The sequence below is a fragment of the Bicyclus anynana genome, chromosome Z (assembly GCF_947172395.1).
Source record: "Bicyclus anynana chromosome Z, ilBicAnyn1.1, whole genome shotgun sequence".
NCBI classification, from domain to species: Eukaryota; Metazoa; Arthropoda; class Insecta; order Lepidoptera; family Nymphalidae; genus Bicyclus; species Bicyclus anynana.
The window spans coordinates 6,046,855-6,071,218 of NC_069110.1; the positions used below are offsets into that span (position 1 = coordinate 6,046,855).

The 24,364-nt window shown below is 34.3% G+C and overlaps 1 protein-coding gene across 3 annotated transcripts in view; it reads left to right on the top strand.

Annotated features, from left to right (window-relative positions):
* Window positions 1-5,972: 5,972 nt before the first annotated feature.
* The window catches only part of LOC112048334 (uncharacterized), a 48,458-nt gene continuing 30,066 nt past the window's right edge, over window positions 5,973-24,364 (top strand). For 2 of the 3 annotated variants that reach the window (XM_024085826.2, XM_024085834.2), the window contains exons 1-2: window positions 5,973-6,057; window positions 6,301-6,408. In XM_024085826.2, the coding sequence (XP_023941594.1) occupies window positions 6,389-6,408 (20 nt within the window). In that variant the 5' untranslated portion in view covers window positions 5,973-6,057; window positions 6,301-6,388. Of the gene's footprint in view, window positions 6,058-6,107; window positions 6,159-6,300; window positions 6,409-24,364 lie in introns of those variants that run through there. The other variant, XM_052890855.1, reaches the window with a different exon arrangement.

Consider the following 24,364-nt stretch of genomic DNA (forward strand, 5'->3'; position numbering starts at 1 on the left):
TACGCTAAATTACTGCACGGATTTTGATGAAATTCATTATCACAAGTTTTAAAGGCCCATTCCAGGCCTTTCTCTTTATAGAAGGGGTTTTGGAGGTGTGACTATAGGCTACTTTTTATCCAGCAAAAAAACCCGAGATACGATATCCGACGGGATTTGTGAAAAACTAAAAAATCACGCGAAGCGCGAAGTCGCGGGCGTCCGCTAGTAAAACATATATCTGTCTGTGTATTTTTATAATACTTATTTATACTTTTTAGAAAGTTAGAATTCAAAACAATAGTAGGTAGGTATTGCTTGTCGGTTTGTCACCGCAGCTACTGCACCAAATATCTGGATATCAAATTGCATCACGTTTGCTTCAATCTTTAATAACACAGGTTTAGAAGCCGTCATAATTAGTATATTTCTAGTATGCTACGCTTTGTTTACAAGCACATTTGATTTGATAATTTCGTGTTAGTTAGTGTTGTTCTATCGGTTTGCAGAGCAGAATATGTTTAGAAAATCTTGAAAAGAAAAATATCACAGTTAACGATGCCTATTTTCTTTTATTTTTTTATCCAGGCATGATTGTTGTTAAGGAATTTTTTAGTAGGTAAATATTTTGAACACCCATTAGATACGTTCTGGGTTTGAGCACAATGCTTAACTTTATGCATTGGTAGGTAACTCCAAAACAGATTTGGGGATCTTGATATAAAGACTGCCTATATCTACAGCTAACGCTACGGAGGTTTGTTCGTATGTACCTACTCGTAGTCGTGTTGGATAAATAATCAAAAAAAAGCTTATATGAAGACTAACAAAACTAAACAAATAACCAATGCTCAGAGAATTTGAGTTAATTTCTACAAATAATTTAAATAAATAAAATATGTATCATAAAGTATTGTATTTTCTCTCTATATAGTTATATAAGTAATCAAATTGAACTGAATGAAGAAGCTATAAAATTATTAAGCGCGATGGGTCGATATAGAATGGTGCGTCCTTGACTTTTGATGCATTTATACAGTGTTACCTACGTTTACATATATATATTAGCGTACCATATATATGATTTGGATGATCGCTTTTAGGAATCTGTTACGAAATAATCCGGTTTTAGTGTCACTATATTATAATTTTTCATCGATACGTGTATCATGAATAGGTACATAATTGTGCCATTTACACGATACTAAAACATAATCAAGCTTTTTCAAAATTTTAGTCTATCTATCTTTCAGTTCCTTCGGTGTAATCTCAGAAACGACTGAATTGATTTTAATGGGATTTTTACTGCAACTAAGAGGAGGTTTTGGAGCAACATAAAACATTTTATCCCGGTAAAAATACATGATTCCCGCGGGATTTGTAAAAAAGAGAATTTCACGCGTAATAAGTCGCAGGCGTCCGCTAGAATAATATAAAGAATATACATTGGCGTAAGTCAATGATATTGTGGACCGAGAGCTTGCAATAGTTAGACATACCTCATTTTAGAAAGACGGAAAGTTTGTCAGCCTATGGTCTTACTATAGGTAAGTATGGTAGCCAATTATTGAGTTTAAACCGTAGTAGCTTTGGAAGGTTGCAGATTTTAAGGGCCCAGACCCTCAAGGGTCCAAATATAAAAGTTGTTGGCTCAGGCTCTTGGTCTACAACGATAATCAGGTAGATACCATAACCGAAATGTAAACGTACGTGCGGACAAAAAAATGTAAAACATGAGGAGCCATGATTCATCAATATTATTTCAAGAATAACATAAGGAAAATAAGATAACTATAAAAGCCTGCAAAACAAAATTCTTTCGAAAGGATACAGTTTCAAACACACAGGGTTATTATTATTTAAAGGTCTTTTGACTAATCGAATTTCATAGGGTTTCCCAACGATTCAGCAACATTGAATACCTATATTGATATATCATAAAGTGTTAGTCATTATCACTATCATAAATTAGCCTATTCTATGAGATATTTATGACCTATGGTTCTGATACTTGGTCGCTAAATATGGACCCCATAAGAATGCTCAGAGTCACACAGCGACGAGCGGAACGAGCTATGCTAAGAGTATTTATGCGTGAGCGAATCAGAAATGAGGAGATCCGAAGAAGAACCAAAGTCACTGACGTAGCTCAACGTGTCGCGAAGCTGAAGTGGCAATGTGTGGGGCACATAGTTCGAAGAGCCGATGGACGTTGGGGTCCCAACGTGCTGGAATGGCAAACGGGCACTAGAAAGCGCAGCGTTGGTCAACCACCCACCGGGTGGACTGATGATATTTAGCGAGTCGCAGGTAATCGCTGGATGCAGGCGGCTTAGTATCGTGATGTTTAGAACTCCTTACAAAAGGCAAATGTCCTGCAGTGGACGTCCATTTGATGATATGTAGATGATGATGAAGAGATATTTGACGATGTAATTAAGTCATATATAATACTATTGATGTGCACTTAATTAATTGTCTAATTAAAGTTACTAATACTACGAGTATAATTAATGAGGTATATTTATTAATTATAGCTATAAAAAATGTACAATTGTGTTGTAACCACAAATACCATTTACTAGTTAATAATACGTCAACGTAATAAACGATTTCAACTACTTTTATAATTTGTTAGAATGTGGTAACGATTCCAAGACAATAATTTTAATCCATATTAAATCCTACAGGATGACTCACTATGGTTAAGCAGGATTTGATTTACAATAATATACATAACATACATACTTACATTCAATTTATACAAACATGATTTTTTTTCCATTTATTTGTTTTAATGGAAAATAGAACAATACTGCAATTCTGCGAAAAATGAGTCAGCCCTTCGCGAAAAATTAAACACTTACAGCAACACCCAAAAACATATAGGACGAAAGTGTCAGGTCCTAGTCAGGACAGGTCGAGATGATAATTTCTTGAGAAAAATCATTAGTATAATTACATAAAAAACAGTTAAACCTTTTCCATTTTAGAAGTCGGTTAAAATGGTGAACATAAATATAGCATTAGTTTTTTTCGAGACATAAAAAAAGCTTTTTTGTAAAGTTCATAGATTTTCAATTTTTCAACATCAGAAGAAGCAATATACTGGTATCAAGCATATTTCAACTAAGTACTTTCCGTTCCTGTGGGAATACGGAAATAAAAAATATAATCTACAACACTCAACACTCAAATAGATAAATCAGATTTGATAAATCAAATAACGTGGCATTTTATTCGTAACATATTTAAAAAAAATCTATGACTTTTTGACTTGTCATAAAAATGTACCATATAAAAATTCATTCATCTGTATTTGCGTGGTCAATTAAAAAAATTTAAACACACTAATATTCTAACACACATTTCAATTTATTAAGTAAGTACGCTGTAAGTTTTCCTACGCGAACAAAATTATACTAAACCGTTTTATAGAACAGAAATGTTTTAATAATAATTTGTAGACATTTTCCGTAACGCGTTGATGTCTTTTGTATGGGACTTAAAATATTTTTATAGCTCGTAATGGTACTCATTTTAATATTATTACTCAGCTAAATTCGAAGACTTAGCATGAGATTATGCATAGTAGATATTTATTAAGATGTTATATATTAGAATGACATATAATATCTGTTGGGGTCAAAGCAGGAATAAGTAGAGCAGTGGGCCACGGGCGCTGCTACGGATGTATTGTATTCTGACATATAATACGCTATCATCGTATGCAGTATCACACCTTGGATGTTATACTAAACATATGTAGTATATAATTAAAAAATAATATCATTTTTGTTATACTGATTTGAAAGGACTCAAATCAAATTTATTTATTTCAATAAGATTACGAGCATTTCTAATATTAACTTTGTCTTTTTGATGTGTCTTTTCTGTTTAAAAAGAAAATTCTGCTGAAAAGAGTCGACAAGAGCAGTAATAGTTGCTCTTTTAAAATCATCGTCATTTTCAATATTATTGACAACACATTTGCTTTTACGTCCTGTGAAGATCAAGATGCCATTGCAAATTTCTCTAGCTATACCCTGTGGTTGCTCTTGTGTAATAACATCATGTGTACCTAAAGCTTATTTTATTATTTTATGCATAGCATTTTCCAATAAATGGGATATCTAACACTAAAATAAATTTTCAATCCGACGAGTAGTTCCTAATATTCAATATTAAATAGCGCATTCAACCAAAACAAGCAAGAAACAAAATTTACGGATTTATAATATTAGTATAATAAAGTGAATTTAATTTAAGATATGTGCCTATTTATTAATAGGTCCAAAATTCACGGAGTTTTTTTTAAAAATAGTGCATTGACTATATGAAAGTATTTTGAAATTTTCAGAAAAATTAAGCTGATAGCTTAAACTTATGTTCGTTTTTTAACCGACTTCTTTTTTTAATGTTTACATAACTTCGTCATTTCTTAACCAATTTTGGTCATTCTTTTTTTGTTTGAAAGAGAATATTTTCAAATTAGTACCGTTTAGTTTTCATTAAAATCGGTTTAGTATTGCTATGGAGCTTTGACACACTAAAAACAGAAAAATTAAATCTTCTTCACAGAGCAATTCAACCGACTTCAAAATCACAATAGTAAACTAAAAAGCGAAAAATAACATCCTGTGTGCTACCTTCTGATCACTTTAAAGACGGTGCCAACACAGTAATGCATTAACTCAAGCCGTTTAAATCATGAAGTTTTAGAATTTTCAGGCAGTTCTTTCAGAAACGGCTTTAATTAATACGTCACGGCTTGGCACCGCCTTCAAAGTAATCAAAAGGTACGATGTTATTTTTCGCTTTTTAGTTTATTTTTGTGATTTTGTAGTCGGTTGAATTTTTTTGTTAAGAAGATTTTTAGGGAAACAAAACAGAGTTAGGTATACACACCTCTATGTAAGGGTGTCAATTTAAAGAGCTGTTAACACTCCAAGATGATACTAGTAAAGTTTTTGAATGAGATAACAACGGGGCCGTTGATATATTAGATAATAACAGTGAAAAATCAAATGCAAATTATTATTCTGTAACATTATGTCACATTAGATTAGAATAAATTAGACACAGTGGCATCTTTTGATGTGTTAGTATTCAAATGCTCTTCTTAAAATTAATTTAAAGTTTAAATTGTGCCAAGCAGTCTTTATTTAAAATTTCATGAGCATTTAGGCAGCGTTCAGGGAAATTTATGACACATTTTTGATAATCAAGTATTTTAAACTTAGTGCAACAAACAATGTTTGCCAATTGACAACAGAAATAGAAAAGCTTGAGGCTCCAATAAAAGAATAAGCTTGGAGTTACGAGGCCAAATTAGAAATGTGAAAATTCGTAGAAGGATCTGTGATACCAAAAGTTTATATTAGAGTGGATTTCCTCGGTATTCTCTTTATCAAAAAGTTTATAGGATTTTATATTTATATTTTTAACCGACTTCCAATAAGGAGGTTCTACGTACGGCTGTATGTATGTTTTTTTTGTTATTATATTGTTGTCAGCTCCTTTACGTACTTTACGTTTCTGGTGGAACTTGGTCTTGCAAATATAAATCTTGAAAACAAGGTTTTTTCTTATCTACTTCAAAAAAGTACTGAAACTGATAGCATAACCAACTTGGGGTATTTTAAATAAGAGTCGGTTATCATAAAGATGATGAATTATAGCGATTATTCTTCGTCCTGCAGGGGATCCTTTTCTTTTATAATATATCTATGGTATTTATGTATATGTTTGCTTTTAAATGTTTGCACTTTGGTGTCCATATTCGTTTCTGGTCAATAAAACGTCATCTGGCAAATACAGCTCTTGAATACAGATTTTTTATACCCATTGAGACTGACATCTAATATTAGGGTAGAAGTCCATAGTTTATGATTGGGGCTGGCTGCCCTGAGGTGATGCAGCGTCTGCGAGGCTAAGGAGCTGACGGCGGGCGGCGCCGGCGGAGGGCGGCGCGGCGTGTGGGCGCGCGCCTATAAGTAAGAGGCGCGCACGCCGCGGCGAGGTTAGTAGCCGTTCGGCAGCGCGTCGCAAGCGGTGTATCACCCCGCCTGAACCCCGGTGCGTCCCGACTCCCTCCGCAACCAGCGGTTCCCTCACGCACTCGCCTTTCTCATACGACCGGCGATCCTCGCTTGCACAACCTAGTTCAAAACCGAAAGGTCGCCGCTATTGGCATTTAAACGCTCTCTGACATTAACGTTGCATTTAAATGTACGATGCAGCTTCCTCGTTGAGCTTCACTGTCGCAACTGTGTGTCGTTTGGGAAAGGCGCGTGTGCTGACGCGAGGTTTCTGTTGCAGCCAGCCGCCCGAGCGAACAGGGCCGTGCGCTCTACACGCACTCCGCACGACGCGCGCGCCGCACTCGCCGCCGACATCCGCCCTCATCATGAACCCCAGGATTGCGCTGTGAGTACCATACACCACCTAGTAGATCATCAGTAACGTTACCGCAACATGCTAATATTTGCCTACATTTATTTTTATAATTTAATAATAAAAATTAATTATTCTAATGAACGCATTAAATAATCGACATAATTATGTGACCATTTCGTAATATCGTGTCGTAATTTTAGCACGATAACTTTCTAATAGGTAATAATTATGCCAAAAAAGCCAAATCAAAACCAGTCGGCGCGTATTGTCACTTTCATCGAATGTTTGCATAGGTGAATCGCGCGTCATCGCATAGCGTAGCTTACGTAACATGGTGTACTGGCGCCGGGATACGAGGCATCTCATGTCGACGGCGAAAATAATATGATCTGATTTCTTGTGTGGAAATCAGGTGTTGGTTGCTCAACGACAGGCAACTGACATCACGAATGAGGGCGCGTGTTTCTCAATGAAGGCTGCGAAATATTGCTTTTAAAATATGCACGATTAAGCGCACATTGTCTCAGCTACGACCGCCCAGGCGCGCTTTCCTGCCTACCAAGCTCGGAGAAATAGCTCGTAGACCGACTGATACAGCGTTTGTAAAGGAGCAGCGTAGGGGAGACTAATATTATTGTGTTGAAGTCACCGCAATTTTGTGGCTTTACACGACTGTTACAAGCTTTCTTCTTAAAGTTTCTGTGTAATAGAAATCTGTTTATACATGTAATTTTCCAGTATAGAACTCGTTGTCGACTTTAATACTTTCGCTTTACTTACAACGCAATCAAACGTAATGTTTTTATTTTGTATTCCACAACACAAATAATTACGTATCAGCTAAACAATATATAAATCGCTATTCGCTAAAGACTTCGGACGGAATGTGGTGAATGGCGGTAAGCGACGTTCGTCATCCAATTGACATTGTCTAGAATATTACTTAATATTTCAATAATTACAAGCCCATTAGCCTTCGTGTAATTAACATGAACATGAGTATGTATTACTACATATAAATATCAGTCGCTAACGCCCGTAACTTCGTTCCCTTTGAATTATTATTTTTGATTAGATAAAACAAACCTTTATATAATAAATACCAGCAGCAGATTGTAAAAATAGTACTCTTGTAGCGAGATAAAACTGAACATAATTATAAAGAGCAGGGTAAAAAGTCTTTGGATTCTATATTATGGATTCTAGATTTATGGATTCTAGAATAATCTCATGGCGATTTTAAATAAAACCTTCATACAATCCTGATCAGTTGAATTTACTTGATTCATTAAGTGAGAAAGAAAATCCACAACTGGGTAAACATAAACAATTTTTTACTTATATAAGAATAAAATATTTATTTATTTAATAAAAATAAACTAAATTTAACCTAATTTAATTTAATTTATTTTATTTTAATCTATCTAAAGATTCAGGCGTCGTAGAATTAAAATAAAACATACATACAATAATACAACAAAGGGTGCAAAAATAAACTTAATTAAGCTTTTCATATATTGAATTATAAACATATACTTTCGTTGTATATAAACCTGTAATCGTAAATTAATTATTATGTATTTATAGATAATAAACAACATAGGTTTATAAAATAAAATTTCATAAAATATACAGTGTTATATCGCCGAGGAAAATTGAACATTTTTTTTTTTGTAGATTTAAAAAGTATGATAATAGTTCGTAAAATACAATAATCACGTTTTTAGTTTATTTAAAAAATTGTATATATTTATATATATACATATATATATAACAAAACAAGGTTTGCCGTAGCAAGTACAAAACATACATAATATACTCGTATGAAAAATGCCAATATTTAACAAGAGGCATAAAAGTAAAATCTATGACATCTATTCGGTAACGGTGATCTAACAAACTATTGTCCAAGCTCTCCCTGTAATACTTTGCGAAATGTATCTGTGCTAAGTGGTACCGATAAATACTTATACAAGACTAGCAAACGCCCGCGATTGCGTTCGCGTTGAATTCAGTTTTTCACAAATCCAGCGGGAACTATGATTTTCTCCGAATCGAGAGTAAAATCTGTTTCTATTCCAAATTTCAGCCAAATCGCTTTTGTAGCCGCAGCGAAAAAGGGGAACAAATTTATACACACAAACTTTTGCCTTTATTTTTTTGTGATTCACTCTACACAATATCGATAAGATATGAGTAGTAGTGGTACTGCCTCGTTGGTCCAGTGGTTGGCCTTTATGGCTTCGGATCACTTCGGAAGTTCTGAGTTGGACTCCAGGAGTCCAACTCAGAACTTCTATTTATTCTAACTTCAGGCTATGAAATACTGATATTTTCTTTGGTATATAAAATTTTTAGTAGACTTTCTCAACCTGGCTGGGAATTTGGTAGTGTTATACCCCTGTGCCTCAACGAATACGCTAAGTTGTTTGTCTTGGTTTCTATCACTTGACAGTGGTTGCTATAGAATAAACTAAGCACACCAACCTACATAACAAGGTGGTGGATCTAAGCTACATATTTCCATTAAAAAAACTCCTGAAAAACATAAAAAACAACAACCTAGATTACTTTACTAATAAACTCTTTAGCTTTATTACATACTCATAAGTATAAAGATGTACATCATTATTTAAATTTACTAAATTATTATAAATAATAAATACGTCTGTATTCATAAATAATCGTTATAATTTAGATATACGTAACTTATCACAGTACAGTGTCCGCTAAGAATAAGAAATTAGTATGCGTAGAGTGAGTTTAATTTCCGATTTGGATTTTCTCAATCTCGTCTTTAACGCATTACAATCTTGTACCTTAGAGTACCTAATTGATCTAAAAACATAGTATTACTAGCGGACGCCCGTGGAATTTAGTTTTTCACAAATCCTCGGGAACCACGGATTTTTCCGGAATAAAAATTAGCCTATGTGTTAATCAATATATCTTAATACCGAATTTCAGTCAAATCGCTTCTGTAGTAGCGGCGTTAAGGAGTAACAAACATCCAAACATCCATACAAACTTTCGCGTTTATAATTAGTAGGATGCATTATGCCTATTGTTCTTCATTGCAATCTATCTATAGTTTTATAGAAGATGATGACAAAACAATGTTGTATTAATTACTGTTATATAATAATAAAATTATAACGTACAATAAATACAAACATTTTTTTTGTAGCTAAGACTGTATGTTTGGTAAAAAGCTTTAGATTTTTTCAGATGAGGTATTTGCAGCAAATTTACAATTAAATTTAGAGTCATGTTAAGGAAGCATAAAATAATTGATTTTGTATTACTGTATTAAAACTAAATATAACACAAATTATATTATTAATGTTTGCACTAAAAAATTACATTCTAATAAAACACAAATTTAAAATTACAACTAAAAAAGTTATGAACAAAATAAAAAAAGTAAGATCATAATAGTTGAGACTTGGAGACGGACAAAAATTACGTGTTCATTTTTAATAATTTAAATTACATATTAAAAACATTTTTGGGAATGACGCAAATTACGTTTTGTTTATTTAAGTTACCCATGTAGCGTGAGATTTATTTTCACGTTGAACCTTAATTGCGTAATAAATTACACAATTAGCATAAATTAAGCTAACTAAGATAAAAATACTAATTATATTGTCACTGAAGCGTAATATTTAAGAAAGTCAAAGTAATTATATGAGATTAATTCCATAGGAAAGAAAAATAGGATTAAAAACAAAAACACTTTGTCTGCTTGTGCGTCAAGGTCATAAGCCCTACCTACTCAATTTAAAATTAAACTCAAAATTAAAATGTGTTTTATTTTTTATAATCAATAATCAATTTTATAAAGTTTTACAATAATATTAAAACTACGTACCTAAATATCTATAACTACATATTATAAAAATTAAAAAGAAAATATACTAAATCTAAACTATATCTAAAGGCTCAGGCGTCGTAGAATTCGTCCGAATCGACGATCATAGGTAAAGTGCCCAGAAGGCTGGCAGTATTGCCACGTTGTATGGCAATACTAATTCTTAATCAATAATATTACAATAAAAAACATAAATGAAACAAACATAAAAAGAGAAACTTCACATATTTTGAAGTCGTTTAAAAAGGAACTTCCCAGTGCTATTGGGGCGGGCTTAAATTATTATACGCACATTAACCCTTGACAAAACATAACAAGGAAAATCGTTATTTTAATGCATTGCTTGCAAATGGAACGGAACAAACCTATTAATGTCCGTCTGTTTCCGCGATAATATCCATATATATTCAAGATAAAAAGTGATTCAAGTGTGAATCGCCACCACATGCCGTCATTCCATTGTTTCGCTTTCGCTGTTAAAAGAAAACTCACTTTTAACGTTTTGACATCGCTTATGCGTGTTACGGAATCTCTTTTTGAATACAAATCAGTACATATTGGAATTTCTCTGATACAGATTCGGGCGTACGTAATACGTACTCTTAGAGGTGAAAAGAAAGTTGTAATAGATATTTGTACCACGTTTTCAAGTAAGCGGAGACATAACCGCATTTTAATGTTATCGCACGAATCGAACAATAATGTTGACAATAATTAACAGTTCTAACGCGGGGAAAGTAATTTACGAGTTCTTTTCTTAAATACGCTCTTCCATTAATTGGAAGCTATTTTACAAATTTAGTATGTTGTAATGCTACACACATAGCACTGAGAGCTGTGATAGCCCAGTGGATATGACCTCTGCCTCCGATTCCGGAGGGTGTGGGTTCGAATCCGGTCCGGGGCATGCACCTCCAACTTTTCAGTTGTGTGCATTTTAAGAAATTAAATATCACGTGTCTCAATCGGTGAAGGAAAACATCGTGAGGAAACCTGCATACCAGAGAATTATCTTAATTGTCTGCGTGTGTGAAGTCTGCCAATCCGCATTGGGCCAGCGTGGTGGACTATTGGCCTAACCCCTCTCATTCTGAGAGGAGACTCGAGCTCAGCAGTGAACCGAATATGGGTTGATGATGAATGCTACACACGTAGTTAGTCTAATATTATATTACAGTCGTTATTTAAAATTACACATTTATAAGAGTTTCATGTCATTGTGTTTGTTTATCGCAATTAATCGAAGTCTCTAAGTTTTTGCAGCCGTCATAATTTGAATATTTTTATGTAAAAGAGATTTGAATGGCACAACGACTGTCGAAACAGCTAGTAACTAATATATAATAACTATAATAGTTTATATGAATACTACAAATTACGATATTTTTTATGAAATTACTCAAATAAAGAATCTGGATTTGAAAAACTACTTATATCTTATAATTTGAATTGACATGATGTCTCCAATCTGTTTATTCACGCTATATCTCCAAAATGAGTTTGATTTTTCTTGAAATTTTCACTCGTAATAATGGAATTTCCATTGATACCGGACGATGGGGTTTATATCTGAAAAAAGCAGTATTAGAAGTGGCCAAATTCGCATACTTCTTCTTGTTTTATTTTCTTCAAAAACGTTGTTTACTTTCACGAATTATTCTTCAATCAGATATAATTTGTTCTGACTAGAAATATTGCATTTACGGCATTAGAATGTAAGTGGTGATCGCTTAGTTTCTAATAATGATCATACAGTGAATATCGCGTTCGGAATGTTCATAGCTATTGAATTACGTATTAGGTCTAGCAAGATGCCTTAAAGGTGACAGTGATATTAGAACAAGAGATTGCAATAGCCAGACTTACTTCATTTCATCAAGCCTGGAAATGTTTAAGCCTAATCTCCTACCATTAGCATGTATGTTTTTTTTATTATCTACAAGTTAGCCCTTGACTACAATTTTACCTGATGGTAATTAATGATACAATCTAAAATAGAAGTGGGCTAACTTGTTAGGAGTAGAAAATCCACACCCCTTTCGGTTTCTATACGACATCATACCGGAATGCTAAATCGCTTGGCGGTACGTCTTTGCCGGTAGGTTAGTAACTAGCCACGACTGAAGTCGCCTAGCAGCCTTCTGATTTCATCATCATTTACTATCAAGTGATATTGTAGTCAAGGGCTAACTTTGAGCCTCAATAGCTCAACGGTAAGAGCGGTCAGACTCATCCAAATTACATATTTGTCTACTGACAGTAGGAGCATTGGCTTAAGAAATTGTAATGTTATCATCAATTGTAAATTGTAATACTGTACGATTTTTTAAAAAGAGTAACTGTTGAGTTTCTTGCCGGTTTCTTCTCAGAACCTGCCTTCCGAACCGGTGGTAGAATCTTTACAAATAGTCAACTTACGTGTCAAAAGTGCTTGTAAACTGAGCCTACTTGAAATAAATGATTTTTGATTTAATTTGACTGACAATTTGAGCTTCCATAAAATTAGGTATATCTAGCTACCGTTGGCTCTTAGCCCATATAATTTAATCTGAAGATTTGAAAAGCGATATAATTGTCCAGTGCTATTTGCTTGCGGATATCCCCTGGCGGCGCGAGTTTCCCCGGAGTACACCGGTGTTGCAAGTCGCAAGAACGTAAGAAAGAACCGGTCCCGCCAGCTCTCGCATCATCGCATCTCGTCTTCATCTGACCTTCACTTTCGCTTTTAACACGTACACGAATAGGCGGACGTGAAAAACTCGCGCCGTCTAGCATTAACGACGCTTAATAGAAATGTGTTTATACATCATGATTTATCTAATTTGCTATTTATTGTATTAGAAATGCACGTCAAATACAAATTATAATGTCTAGGATTCAATGCGTTTATGGTTGGTAAACTGTAAAGTTAAAGTGCGGATTACTTACTCATGTTGTGCTAAAACGATTTATATTGAATTTTATACCGACACTAGCCAATGTAATACAAAACAAAATCAAATGAGGCAAGCCATTTTCAGTTAATCAGATAACGAACAGCGTCTTTCATTTAATCATAAAAAAATTATTTTCTTCTTTTGGCTTTCAATTGGTTTTAGAATTTTCAAAATCAGTTCAGTTGATCCAGAGATTATCCCCTACAACCTCACACACTTGAAATTAGTATAGAAAAGTGGGAAATCTTTGATTTTCGACACAGCGAGGTATTTACGACGCAATCGTTTCAAAAGCTGAGTTGCGTGTGCACAGCTTCATATAAAATTATCTTGCAAACAAACAGTTGCGAAAGTGCAATTGTCTAGTGGGATCTTTAGACTTTGGAGGCTTCAGCATCTCACAGACACAGCCTTCCTTCCCACTAGCTTTCGCCTCCGAGCATGAAGTCACCACATGCCATACGTCATTTATCATACTGACTAATTTTACCTTGCATAACTGCCTATTTATTTACTATAGTTCTATTGTTGTATTCGTAGTTATTTGTATTTGTATTTAAGAGCCGTGATAGTCCAGTGGATATGACCTCTGTTCGAATCTGGTCCGAGGCCTGCACCTCCAGCTTTTCAGGAAGGAAACCTGCATACCAGAGAATTTTCTAAATTCTCTGCGTGTGTGAAGTCTGCCAATCCGCATTGGGCCAGCGTGGTGGACTATTGGCCTAAACCCTCTCATTCTGAGCGGAGACTCGAGCTCAGCAGTAAGCTGAATATGGGTTGATAATGATAATGTATTTATTTGCATTTTTGTTAGTTTAGGAGAGATTTTAGACGTCATGTTTTAAAATGTTACTTACATTGGACATCTGAAATGATTCTGTAATTTAATAAAACATTGATTTAACAGAGGCAGCTTTGATTGTAACTTAGGGAAAGATGATTTAAAATTAAAGTCAAAATAAATCTTTCTTTTATAATGAAAATTAAGTGGTTAATAGTCTTTTAATTTAAATTGCTGACAGTAAGTTTCGTTTAAAACTAAAAAAAGAATTGATTGCTTGAATTGCATTTTTTTGCTTTGTTTTCTCTAATTATTTTATAATACACAATTGGAATAAGCCAATATCTCGTAAAAAATTATAACTTTATACATAATTATAAAGAAAATTTTACGTCGTCGTCTAAAATCCACGGGTTTCGATTTTTAATTCAATGTAAGTGAAAAAAAATCACTTACAAGGTAGAAAATAGAATAGATCAAAAAGGTGTATAATGTCAAAGGCTATATTTCAACGGTTGTTTTAAATTCAGACGGCTACTGCGGAATTGTTAGACATTGAGTCACTATAATGACTCCGTTTGTTCAAAATAGTGTTCGCTACTGTCCGGTGAATCTATAGTTTTATAAATGAATGGAAATCTGTCTGTCTGTTTAACCTTTTCTTGGCTAAACTACTGAAATTTTGGATGCAATTTGGTATAAATAGCGCTGGGAAATAATATTTTTAACATAAAACATGGAAAACAACAAAGACGTATTTCAGTTATTTTGATTTTAACACAAAATTCTACACCAATTTTCGTGGACTAATCTGGATAAATAATTTTCAAAATTGGTTAATAATTGACGAAGTTATAAGGTAACCGACGTTGAAAAAAAAATCACCTCCTCCTTTTTTTAAATCGGTTGAAAATCAATAGTACCCGCTGGATTTGCAAAACAGAATTTGCCGTGAACGAGAATGAGTCGCGGGCGTATAGTAACATATGGAGTGCGGGTGGTTTGATTCTTTGCACTTTCTACATCTAGTGGAGCGATATGTCAAGGACAACCGGTGGCGGCGACAGCGCAGCGGGTCACGACCCATCGGCACCCGCTAATCCTTCCACGGTTACGCAACCGAAACACGTTGACTCCACCACAGCTTGATTATTGTGACCTATTCACAAATCCACCACGACTAGCATCATCGAACCTGTTTTGAAGCACACACCGCGCAAACGTTTTTCGCAACTCAATAGCTTCAGCGCGCTCAGGCTTGTAGCGGTAAATTATTGCAGGATTTTTCTTTACACGTGCACCTTTTACAAACTGTATAAAGGCATGATGTATTTTCACAACTTCGTCGTTAAAGAACGCTAGGTTACACCTTCGATTATAATTAACTCCAAGGAGATGTACTTGTTTCCTACTTTGGGTAAAAAATATATACGCTGTAGCTAGTTTTACTTGAAAATTAACTCGTTTATAGATATAGAAGTTTCTTCATGCATAACCTACTATTGTGTTAATTACGAGTTTAACTCTAAATTGTGTTGTTAGACTGTAAATATTACGTTTAATTATCACATATAGGTATTTAGATGTTATTTATATAATTTATTTTAATCGTAGATGCATCTTAACGGTAATGTTGCAAGCATTGACTTTATATTCGTAAATGTTACGACATTAATTTGTAGGTTACTAATATAACTAATGAGACATTTCAATAGAGGATATGCATGACAAGAAATCATTTATTTCTTGCCATGCGTACGTGTCTGTGAGTTGGTAATTTATGTGTCAACCCGAGAAACTGGAAACTACCTAATGGTATTCCACCTCGACGACCTTCCGCAAGCTTAGAATACCTACGTTCTTTATTTGGCAAATTCCTAAGGTTGATATTTTTATTAAATTACAAATCACGTGGTAGAAGTTTTTAAATATAGCCTTTGGCTTTAAGAGATTGGTATATACTCGTAACATAAAATAAAATTTAAATACATGTTTATGGAAATTTTGATCCAGTGACTTTACGATTGATATATATTTTTTTATCAATTTGTAAACGAGTTGTCTGTTAAAATTCTGCACATATTTATTTTCTATTTCGTAACTCACTGCAATTTTTAATGTGATTTTCATAATAATCTTTGTCACTTGTAAGTATCCGTATTCCATATCAAAAAAAATTATGCGTAATTTCGTCTGGTAGGTAACGTCTAAGCCGCTGATTCGATTTAGATTAATTGTTACAGAGATAGATGGCACATATAAGCAGAAAAATACTACTTTTATCCTGAAAAATAATGGGTCTTGTGTAATTTGTGAATAACACAAACACGCGAACGCAGTCGCTGGCATCCGCTAGATTTCAATAAACAATCATGAATCTAGATATTTAAATGCATTGCACACGTTACGTAGGTACATTAGGCTTGTGGTGTATATACTACATTATTTACGCAACTAACTAAATATTATATCATAACCTTTCGACTAAACTAACTAAGCAGCGCTGTTACCATACTAGCAAAGATGATTACTCGTATACAGTCTGCGGGCTAGGTTTCTTGCAACAGCGTCAGAAGTGGATCCGGTTTCTCGCCTGATAAGGTGGATGTGAATATGTTTTGTGAGCCTTTATTTTATGAGCATCAATTTCGGCATCGACCAGTTTCACTTTCCAGGCGACGACCTTTTGAGGAATGTGCGATGAGATAACGGATGAATAAAACGTATTGGAGGTATTTGTTTCGTTATAACTCACTAGCGGACGCTCTACGGTTTCACTCGCAGTTTTTGTCCCCGTGAGAATACTGGGATAAAATATAGCCTATGTTACTAGCTGAAAATGTAGCATCCCATCTATAATAATATATATTTCAAATAATACATTCATAAAAGTAAATAGAATCAAATTATATCAACATCAATTAAATATTCCATTGGTGAAAGCATTTTTCAAACCGGTCTAGTAGTTTGGGAACTTATTCGTAACAAACAAACAAAAACACAAATATAATCTCTTTGTAATACTACTTTAGATACAAATTTTCAAACATTCAAATATAAACTCATTGACTTTCAAAAAGTGGGAGGTTGTATGTATCGATTATATGTTTGTTTTTATTGATCTAAACTTAAATTTCACTTGATTATTGTTTCTTACAATAAGGTTGTGTTTCGAGATGCCGAAAGCTCGTCTACGCGTGTGTTCAGTTCTTTGACCTTGGCTCTTTCTACGCCCGTGGTCTGCGATATTACGCAATTATTGCAGTCGAGGAATCCAAATGGCTTTATTAGACTGTGTACATTTAATTACTAACGGACGCCCCGCGGTTTCACCCGTGTAGTTCCCGTTTTCGTAAGATTAGGGAAATAAAACAAAGACCAAAGCCATGTTGCATATCAAATCTCTTTCTACAGTCGCTAACGCTTCGAACATTAATAAATATATAGGAATGACTTTTGCTATCGACAAGTCATGTGATCAAGATCTGTCATTCCCATACATTTTTTTAGTTTCTAGGCGTTTGCGATCGTAGAAAGAAAATCAACATGCCACTTGGCTACAGGTGCTGGCTACAGGTAATATATTCTGATAACATCTATAGAACGTTGTTAAACAATGGTTCAACATAACATTTTAATACTCTGTTATAAGCTATGTTAAAAAACGGATATCGAATGAAGCCAACATTCAAAGTAACTACAACAGTATAGTTTTTTGTAAACATAAATATAAAAAAAAAACTATACTGTTACTAAAACTATGCAAAAACTATACAGTATAGTTTTTTATATACAAAATATACAAAAACTATACTGTTACGGAGAATCGCATATTTTATTCTTTATATACAGGATGTTAGTTGAATGAGAGTTAATATCACGGATGTTGTTATGTATACTGCTTTGTCGATAGTCCATACAAACCAGCATGGTTAATATTTTAGTTCTCTTTGGTAACTTTACGTCGATATGGTTATTGACCAGCACGCTTATCTATTAACAAATGTCATCCGGTGCCTAGTGACAACCCTTGTGGATATCATACAGTAGGTAGATGCTATTTCTCAGTTAATTTGATGTTCATTTTAATAGGTTATTAAAATACGTAATTAGTGAATAGGCTAGTAGATTTATTATGTAACAGCAATATTAGGTTTGCAGTTTCTTTGTAAATAAAATAAATATTATTGATGTAACTATTCGACTATTTAAGCAATAAATTGGTGGTGGTATATAATCTATTTTAGCTATAGATGTACAAAAAAGTTCGCCATCGCAAATGTCTATCTTTCTATCCTCTAAATAATCATCATCATCAACCCATATTCAGCTCACTGCTGAGCTCGATTCTCCTCTCAGAATGAGAGGGGTTAGGCCAATACTCCACCACGCTGGCCCTATGCGGATTGGCAGACTTTACACACGCAGAGAATTAATAAAATTCTCTGGAGTGCAGGTTTCCTCACGATGTTCTTTCTTCACCGTTTGAGACTTGTGATATTTAATTTCTTAAAAAATGTACACAACCGAAAAGTTGGAGGTGCCCCGGACCGGATTCGAACCCACACCTTCAGGAATCGGAGGCAGAGATCATATCCACTGGGCTTTTACGGCTCTCGTTCTAAATACGTTCTAAATAATGGTTATGGAAAAATAAAAAATCACACTGATTTCACGGACGAAGTCGCGAGCGTCCATTAGTTAAATATAAAAGCAATTGCTCAAGTTCCTAGAATATACCGCTTACCAAAATATATATCCTATGAGGTTTACATGGTGGTATGCTTTGTCGTACGTAGCCCTTACGCATGAACAGTTCCTGTTTACGAAACATGTTTTATGTCGGCATTGTGGTAAAAGTTGAATTTCTGCTCGGGGAAGCGTAAGTGAACCTTGAAGTTCTCCTATTTTGTGGTTTCAGTGACGATAGAGTTTCGAAAACAAATTATTGTTTTTTTATAAATAAATAGTATAATAGGGCGAATCAGGACTTGGACGTGTTAAAATACGCATCATGCCAATTTAACAATATTTACACAACTTTCATTATTTGCACATCCTAAAACTCCCTCATGAATCACTTTTTGTGTAAAAATCTTTTGAAAATCGTTCAGAAAAAGCGGCTGAGGTGATCATATCATCTCTGAAATATTAGTAACATTAGATAACTAACTAAACTAAATATTCCATCGCGTATCTCTTTAAAATATTATACTTAATAGATAAATAACTAAGTTAACGGTCTCCATGGCGCAGTGGTATGTGCAGTGGATTTACATGACGGAGGTCCCGGGTTCGATCCCCGGGTGGGCCGGCTTTGCCCGTGGCTAGTTATGGTGGTAACTAGCCACGTTCAAAGCCTCTTAAAATCGCTTAGCGGTACGTCTTTGTCGGTAGGGTGCTATCGGGCCAAGCGATTTAGCGTTCCGGTAGAAATCGAAAGAGGTGTGGATTTTCATCCTACTCCTAACAAGTTAGCCCGTTTCTGTTTAAGATAGCATTATCACTTACCATCAGGTGAGATTGTAGTCAAGGGTTAACTTGTAAAAATTAAAAAAAAAATAGGTTAAATATTCCATATCGTCCCGGCAGTAATATTTTCGTGTCAGTCGTGTCCAAGTGATGCGTGCTATGAGTTCTGAGATTCACTGGGTGTTGAGATTCAGCGCACACGCATGACTGCGATGCGACGTGCGACAGTACTTTATAACTGCTAAATGCGTTTCCCGGCGCGTCGGCTTCGCTGGCGCCATTATATTTTTCTGGTTATAAATTATCTGGGTGATTGAACTTAACGGGGGTGAACGTAAAAAATAAGCACGGAAGGTTAAGGAGCTTGTAATAAAAGTCAATACGTATATGGTGTTTTATGAATGTAATTAAGTAGGTAGGAGTAGTTGGGCTTACGGATGTTATTTTTGAAACAAAATTAAATAAGATTTTTTAATTAATTAGGATTTATTGCATATTAGAACATATAAAACAAAAAAAATCTCCTCCTATACGCTATATCATCATCATTATCAACTCATATTCGGATCATTGCTGAGCTCGAGTCTCCTCTCAGAATGAGAGGGGTTAGGCCAATAGTCCGCCACGCTGGCCCAATGCGGATTGGCAGACTTCACACATGCAGAGGGTTCGAAATCACACCCTCCGGAATCGGAGGCAGAGGTTACTTCCACTGGGCTATCACGGCTCTCTTATATTATATTTTTTAATTTTTACAAAAGGTTAAATTTGTGGTATTGTACGGGGTAATCTCTGAACCGATTTTGAAAATTATTTTACTATTAGAAAGCCACGTTCATATGGTGAGTTTTATACTCGTAGGCTTTATTTTACCCCCGTATTCTCACGGGAACGGAAACTACGCTGAAACCGAGGGGCGTCAGCTAATTTAAAATAAATTGATAAAATGAAATATATTTGCATTTTGTTTGTCGTGTTTAAAACATTTACTTTCCCTCCAGTCGGCAGACAATAAAAACAACTTCCTAATATTTAAGAAGACCTTAACATTTAATTGACTTTTCATCGGTCGTTCATGAAACTTTAATATAAGTTGGCAACAAAACAAAATAACGATCAAAGAAATGAAACAAAACATCCGTTTCATCTTCTTGCAAAATAGATTCACGAGGCTAATAAAAACGGAATGTCAACATTTTTACGTAAATCAAGTTGCGTGAATAAACCACTATAAAAATAATTAAAATTAGATAGCTACCTACCTCGCCGGTTAATCAGGTAAATCAAATCCATGGCCGTAAAATGACTAAGCTTTCCTTCGAAGGTATGTTTAGGTACAACTTTATGTTGATCGGCAAATACCTATGAGACGTTTCAAACCGCTATGTAAATTATGTAGGCACAAGGTTGCCAACTCGAGATTCTATTCTTTACAAGCTATCTTTGAATTATACAGTTGGAGTTGCCGTAAACAGGCCCCCCAGCCAAGTGGCACGTCGATTCTCTTTCTACGATCGATAACGCTTCGAAAACTAGAAAAATGAACTAGAAAAAACATTTGCTATCGACAGGTCACGTGATCAAGATCTGTCATTCCCATACACTTGGCTAGGGGGACAGAATAGATAAGCACTATTAGAACGTAATAAAATATGTATATAGGAACCTGTCATACAATTTAGACTCCGTGCCACAAAAGAAATCTCGCGGCTGAAACCTGAACTAAAATGTACAGTGCTTTACACAAATGACTATAAGACCGCTATTATCAAATTAGCGCCGCGTCTACTGGACTTGTTTCGTGGCGCGGAGTCTAAATTATATCACATATCTTATATCGTATTAATAGTGCTCATGTTAGAGTATCTATTCTATTTACGCCAACTCCAACTTTACAATTCAAAGATAGCTCGTAAAGAATAGAATCTCGATTTGACAAACATCCTTAAAAATAATGTAAATATTCATTTCAAATCACTAGATCAAATAAAAATATGTGATAAATAATGTTTTTTGTTAAATAATAATGTTACTTTGCGCTGCTAAATCTCCCTTTTGATCACTTACAGGGAATATGCAACTAGCAACGCTAAAAATAGGCTTTTAATTATTATAATTAGTACAGGTAATTAAGCTTGACTTTTATTACCTCTATTGTTGTAAGTATGTTACTCCCCTGGTGGATCGCAATCATGCATGAGCATTGTTTGAACGGACGTCAGTACCCAGTGGCGGATTTTACATCCTAAGGCCTAGTAGGCCCGGGCCTACTGGCCGGCCTAGCAGGCCGGCCGGGTTTGTGACAAATAATGTGTTACTAAGCAACAGTGGCGTGCATGAGGTTGTCGATCAGGATCACTAGTAATAAAATTAAGCAAACTAGAAAAATCTGTATTTAATAAGCACTAAGAAGACTACTCCTAGGGTATGCAGTACTTTAATGCATGTATGAAGTGCACGCTAAGCAATTAACTAACTACAATTCTAATTTTTAAATTTTTCTCTTTCTAACTAAAAACCGTTTTTTTTTAAATATTTTATTTAAATGTGCGATTATTCCCAAAATTCGGCATATTACAAAATTAATAAATTTTGATTAAATGCAATAAACAAATCTCTTTGAATAGTAGTAATTTTTCAATATACATATAAATAATCCGCTCCTAAATATTGCTAAAATAGGAGCGGATTATGGGGTACAATGGGGTTTAGGCCGGCCCAAGACTACAAATCCGCCACCGTTAGTACCTACTCTTTGTGTTATGGGCATATAGGCATCGACGAATTTGTTTCCAATTATCTGCTGATAATTTGTGGGAAGCGTTATTACCGCGTATTATTTTACATTCACTTCTTGGCTTCCTATCCTTAACTATCTACTTTACTCGTACATACATCAATACTAATGTTTTATAAACGAAAGTGAGTTTGTTTGTTTGATATGCCTTCATGGCTAAACTTCCCCATGGCAGTTTAGCCATGAAGATAGCTATCTTCATCATGAAGGTAGGTAGCTAAAATCATTATCGGTTTTAAAAATCCTTTCACTACTAGTAAATTACATTATCAGTGAGTAGCATAGGCTATTTTTTATTTCCGTATTCTTATGGGAACGGGAACTGCGAGGGTGAAACCGCGTGCACTTAGTAGCATTTTCAACAAAGTTTTTATGTAATTCCAAAATGTATAAAAAAAATTTGCAGAGATAATAGTCACTGGGCTAGAATTTTTAACCGACTTAAAAAAAAGGAGGAGGTTATCAATTCGTCGGAATCTTTTTTATTATCTCCGAATTCTGCGTGATATTTGAATACATATTTATTACGCGTTATGTGTTATTAGATTCGGAACTGTATCTCTTTTGAAAATAACTTGTAAAATATTTAAAAAGAAAAATGTATACTATTAATTTATTAAATCACAAATAAAGTAATTTTTAATGTTTTTTGAAAATAATTGTATGTGTGATCGAGCTCTTTATTAGTAATGTAAAGAAATTATGCATAATTCACTCGTAATATGCAAACGAGTTCTCGAAACGACTAATATTTATGGATTACGAGTGTTTTAGTATTTGGAAATCAATGTGTCAAGGTCTCATCTTTATCTCGACTGTGTTTCAAGGAGTTTTTTTGTTCGAATTTTGCAAGAATTTTTATAATTAATTAAAACTATTTTGTTTTTCCTATAATAAAAGTGTTAATTTATTTATTTTATTAATGGTTACCTTCAAAATTATAAGTAAAATAGGAAAATATTAATGAAAAATAAAGTTTTTTTCGTAAAGTAAAATAGTCTTTTTTAAAGTAAATATGATTTCGGTATATAGTCTAATATTAAATATTCAAGAGTGAATCGAACTGTCACCTGCACCATGCTACAGCGCACGAAGTGTAATGTAGAAGAATTAATTTTACACTCTTTAGAGTTTTTGGAAACGTGAAACTCATTTTGTGAAAAAAATGTGCAGCGGGTGGGAATCGAACCACCGCTTCCCGGTGATAAGTCCGGCTTCTTTACCGTTGAACTATTGACGATATTTTATACTAGAGATAGGGCACTAGCGCTTCAAAACTGAGGCGGACAAATGTGCATAATTATCCTAATTTCATTTAGTCGCTTATTAAACACCGAAAGTTATTTAAATCACGTAATGTCTAATTATTATCTACAATGTAAAGTTGTGTGTAAACACAAAATTGCGCATTTGTGCGCTCAGTGGAGTCGCTAAATGCGGATCATTTTTTACGACGATTTTGTAGGCACCTTACATATCTATAGTATAAAATAATTATTGGACTATGTTAGTATCTACGGTCTGGCTATCATAGGCTGTATCTATTAGGCCTCGAATCACGGGCGTTGACGTGTTAATTGCAACGTGACAAAAATATAATTAGGCCTGGGGTTGATGACCCACAATACCGTAAGGCGTGACGAATAAGACCGCACCCGCTGATTTATAGTCACTCCATCACTTTTATTAATGAGACTTCAAACGTGACAGTCAAGAGCGAACAAACAAAAAATCTTATTATTTTATGTAGGGCAGTACAATATTTTATAATACTAAACATGTTACGTGCCTACAGAATCACCGCAAAAAGTGATTCGAATTTAGCTACACATCTTACAATTTTTGTGTGTTTACTTACATTACATGTTCATGTACATATAGTTTACACTTCCTGAACACACAACTCGATATTGTAGACAAAATTTATGTATTATCTGCTTAAATAACTTTCATTGTTTACTATGAGACTAAATGAAATTAGAAAATTAAAGTGTTTTTCAAATCTTTAAGTCAAAATATAAGTTTAAAAAATGTTTATATTATGTATCAACTTTTAGTTTTATTATTTATTTTTATAGTTTCATTATTTCCGGCGTCTGTGTTTCCTGACACGTATAATTTGTGCA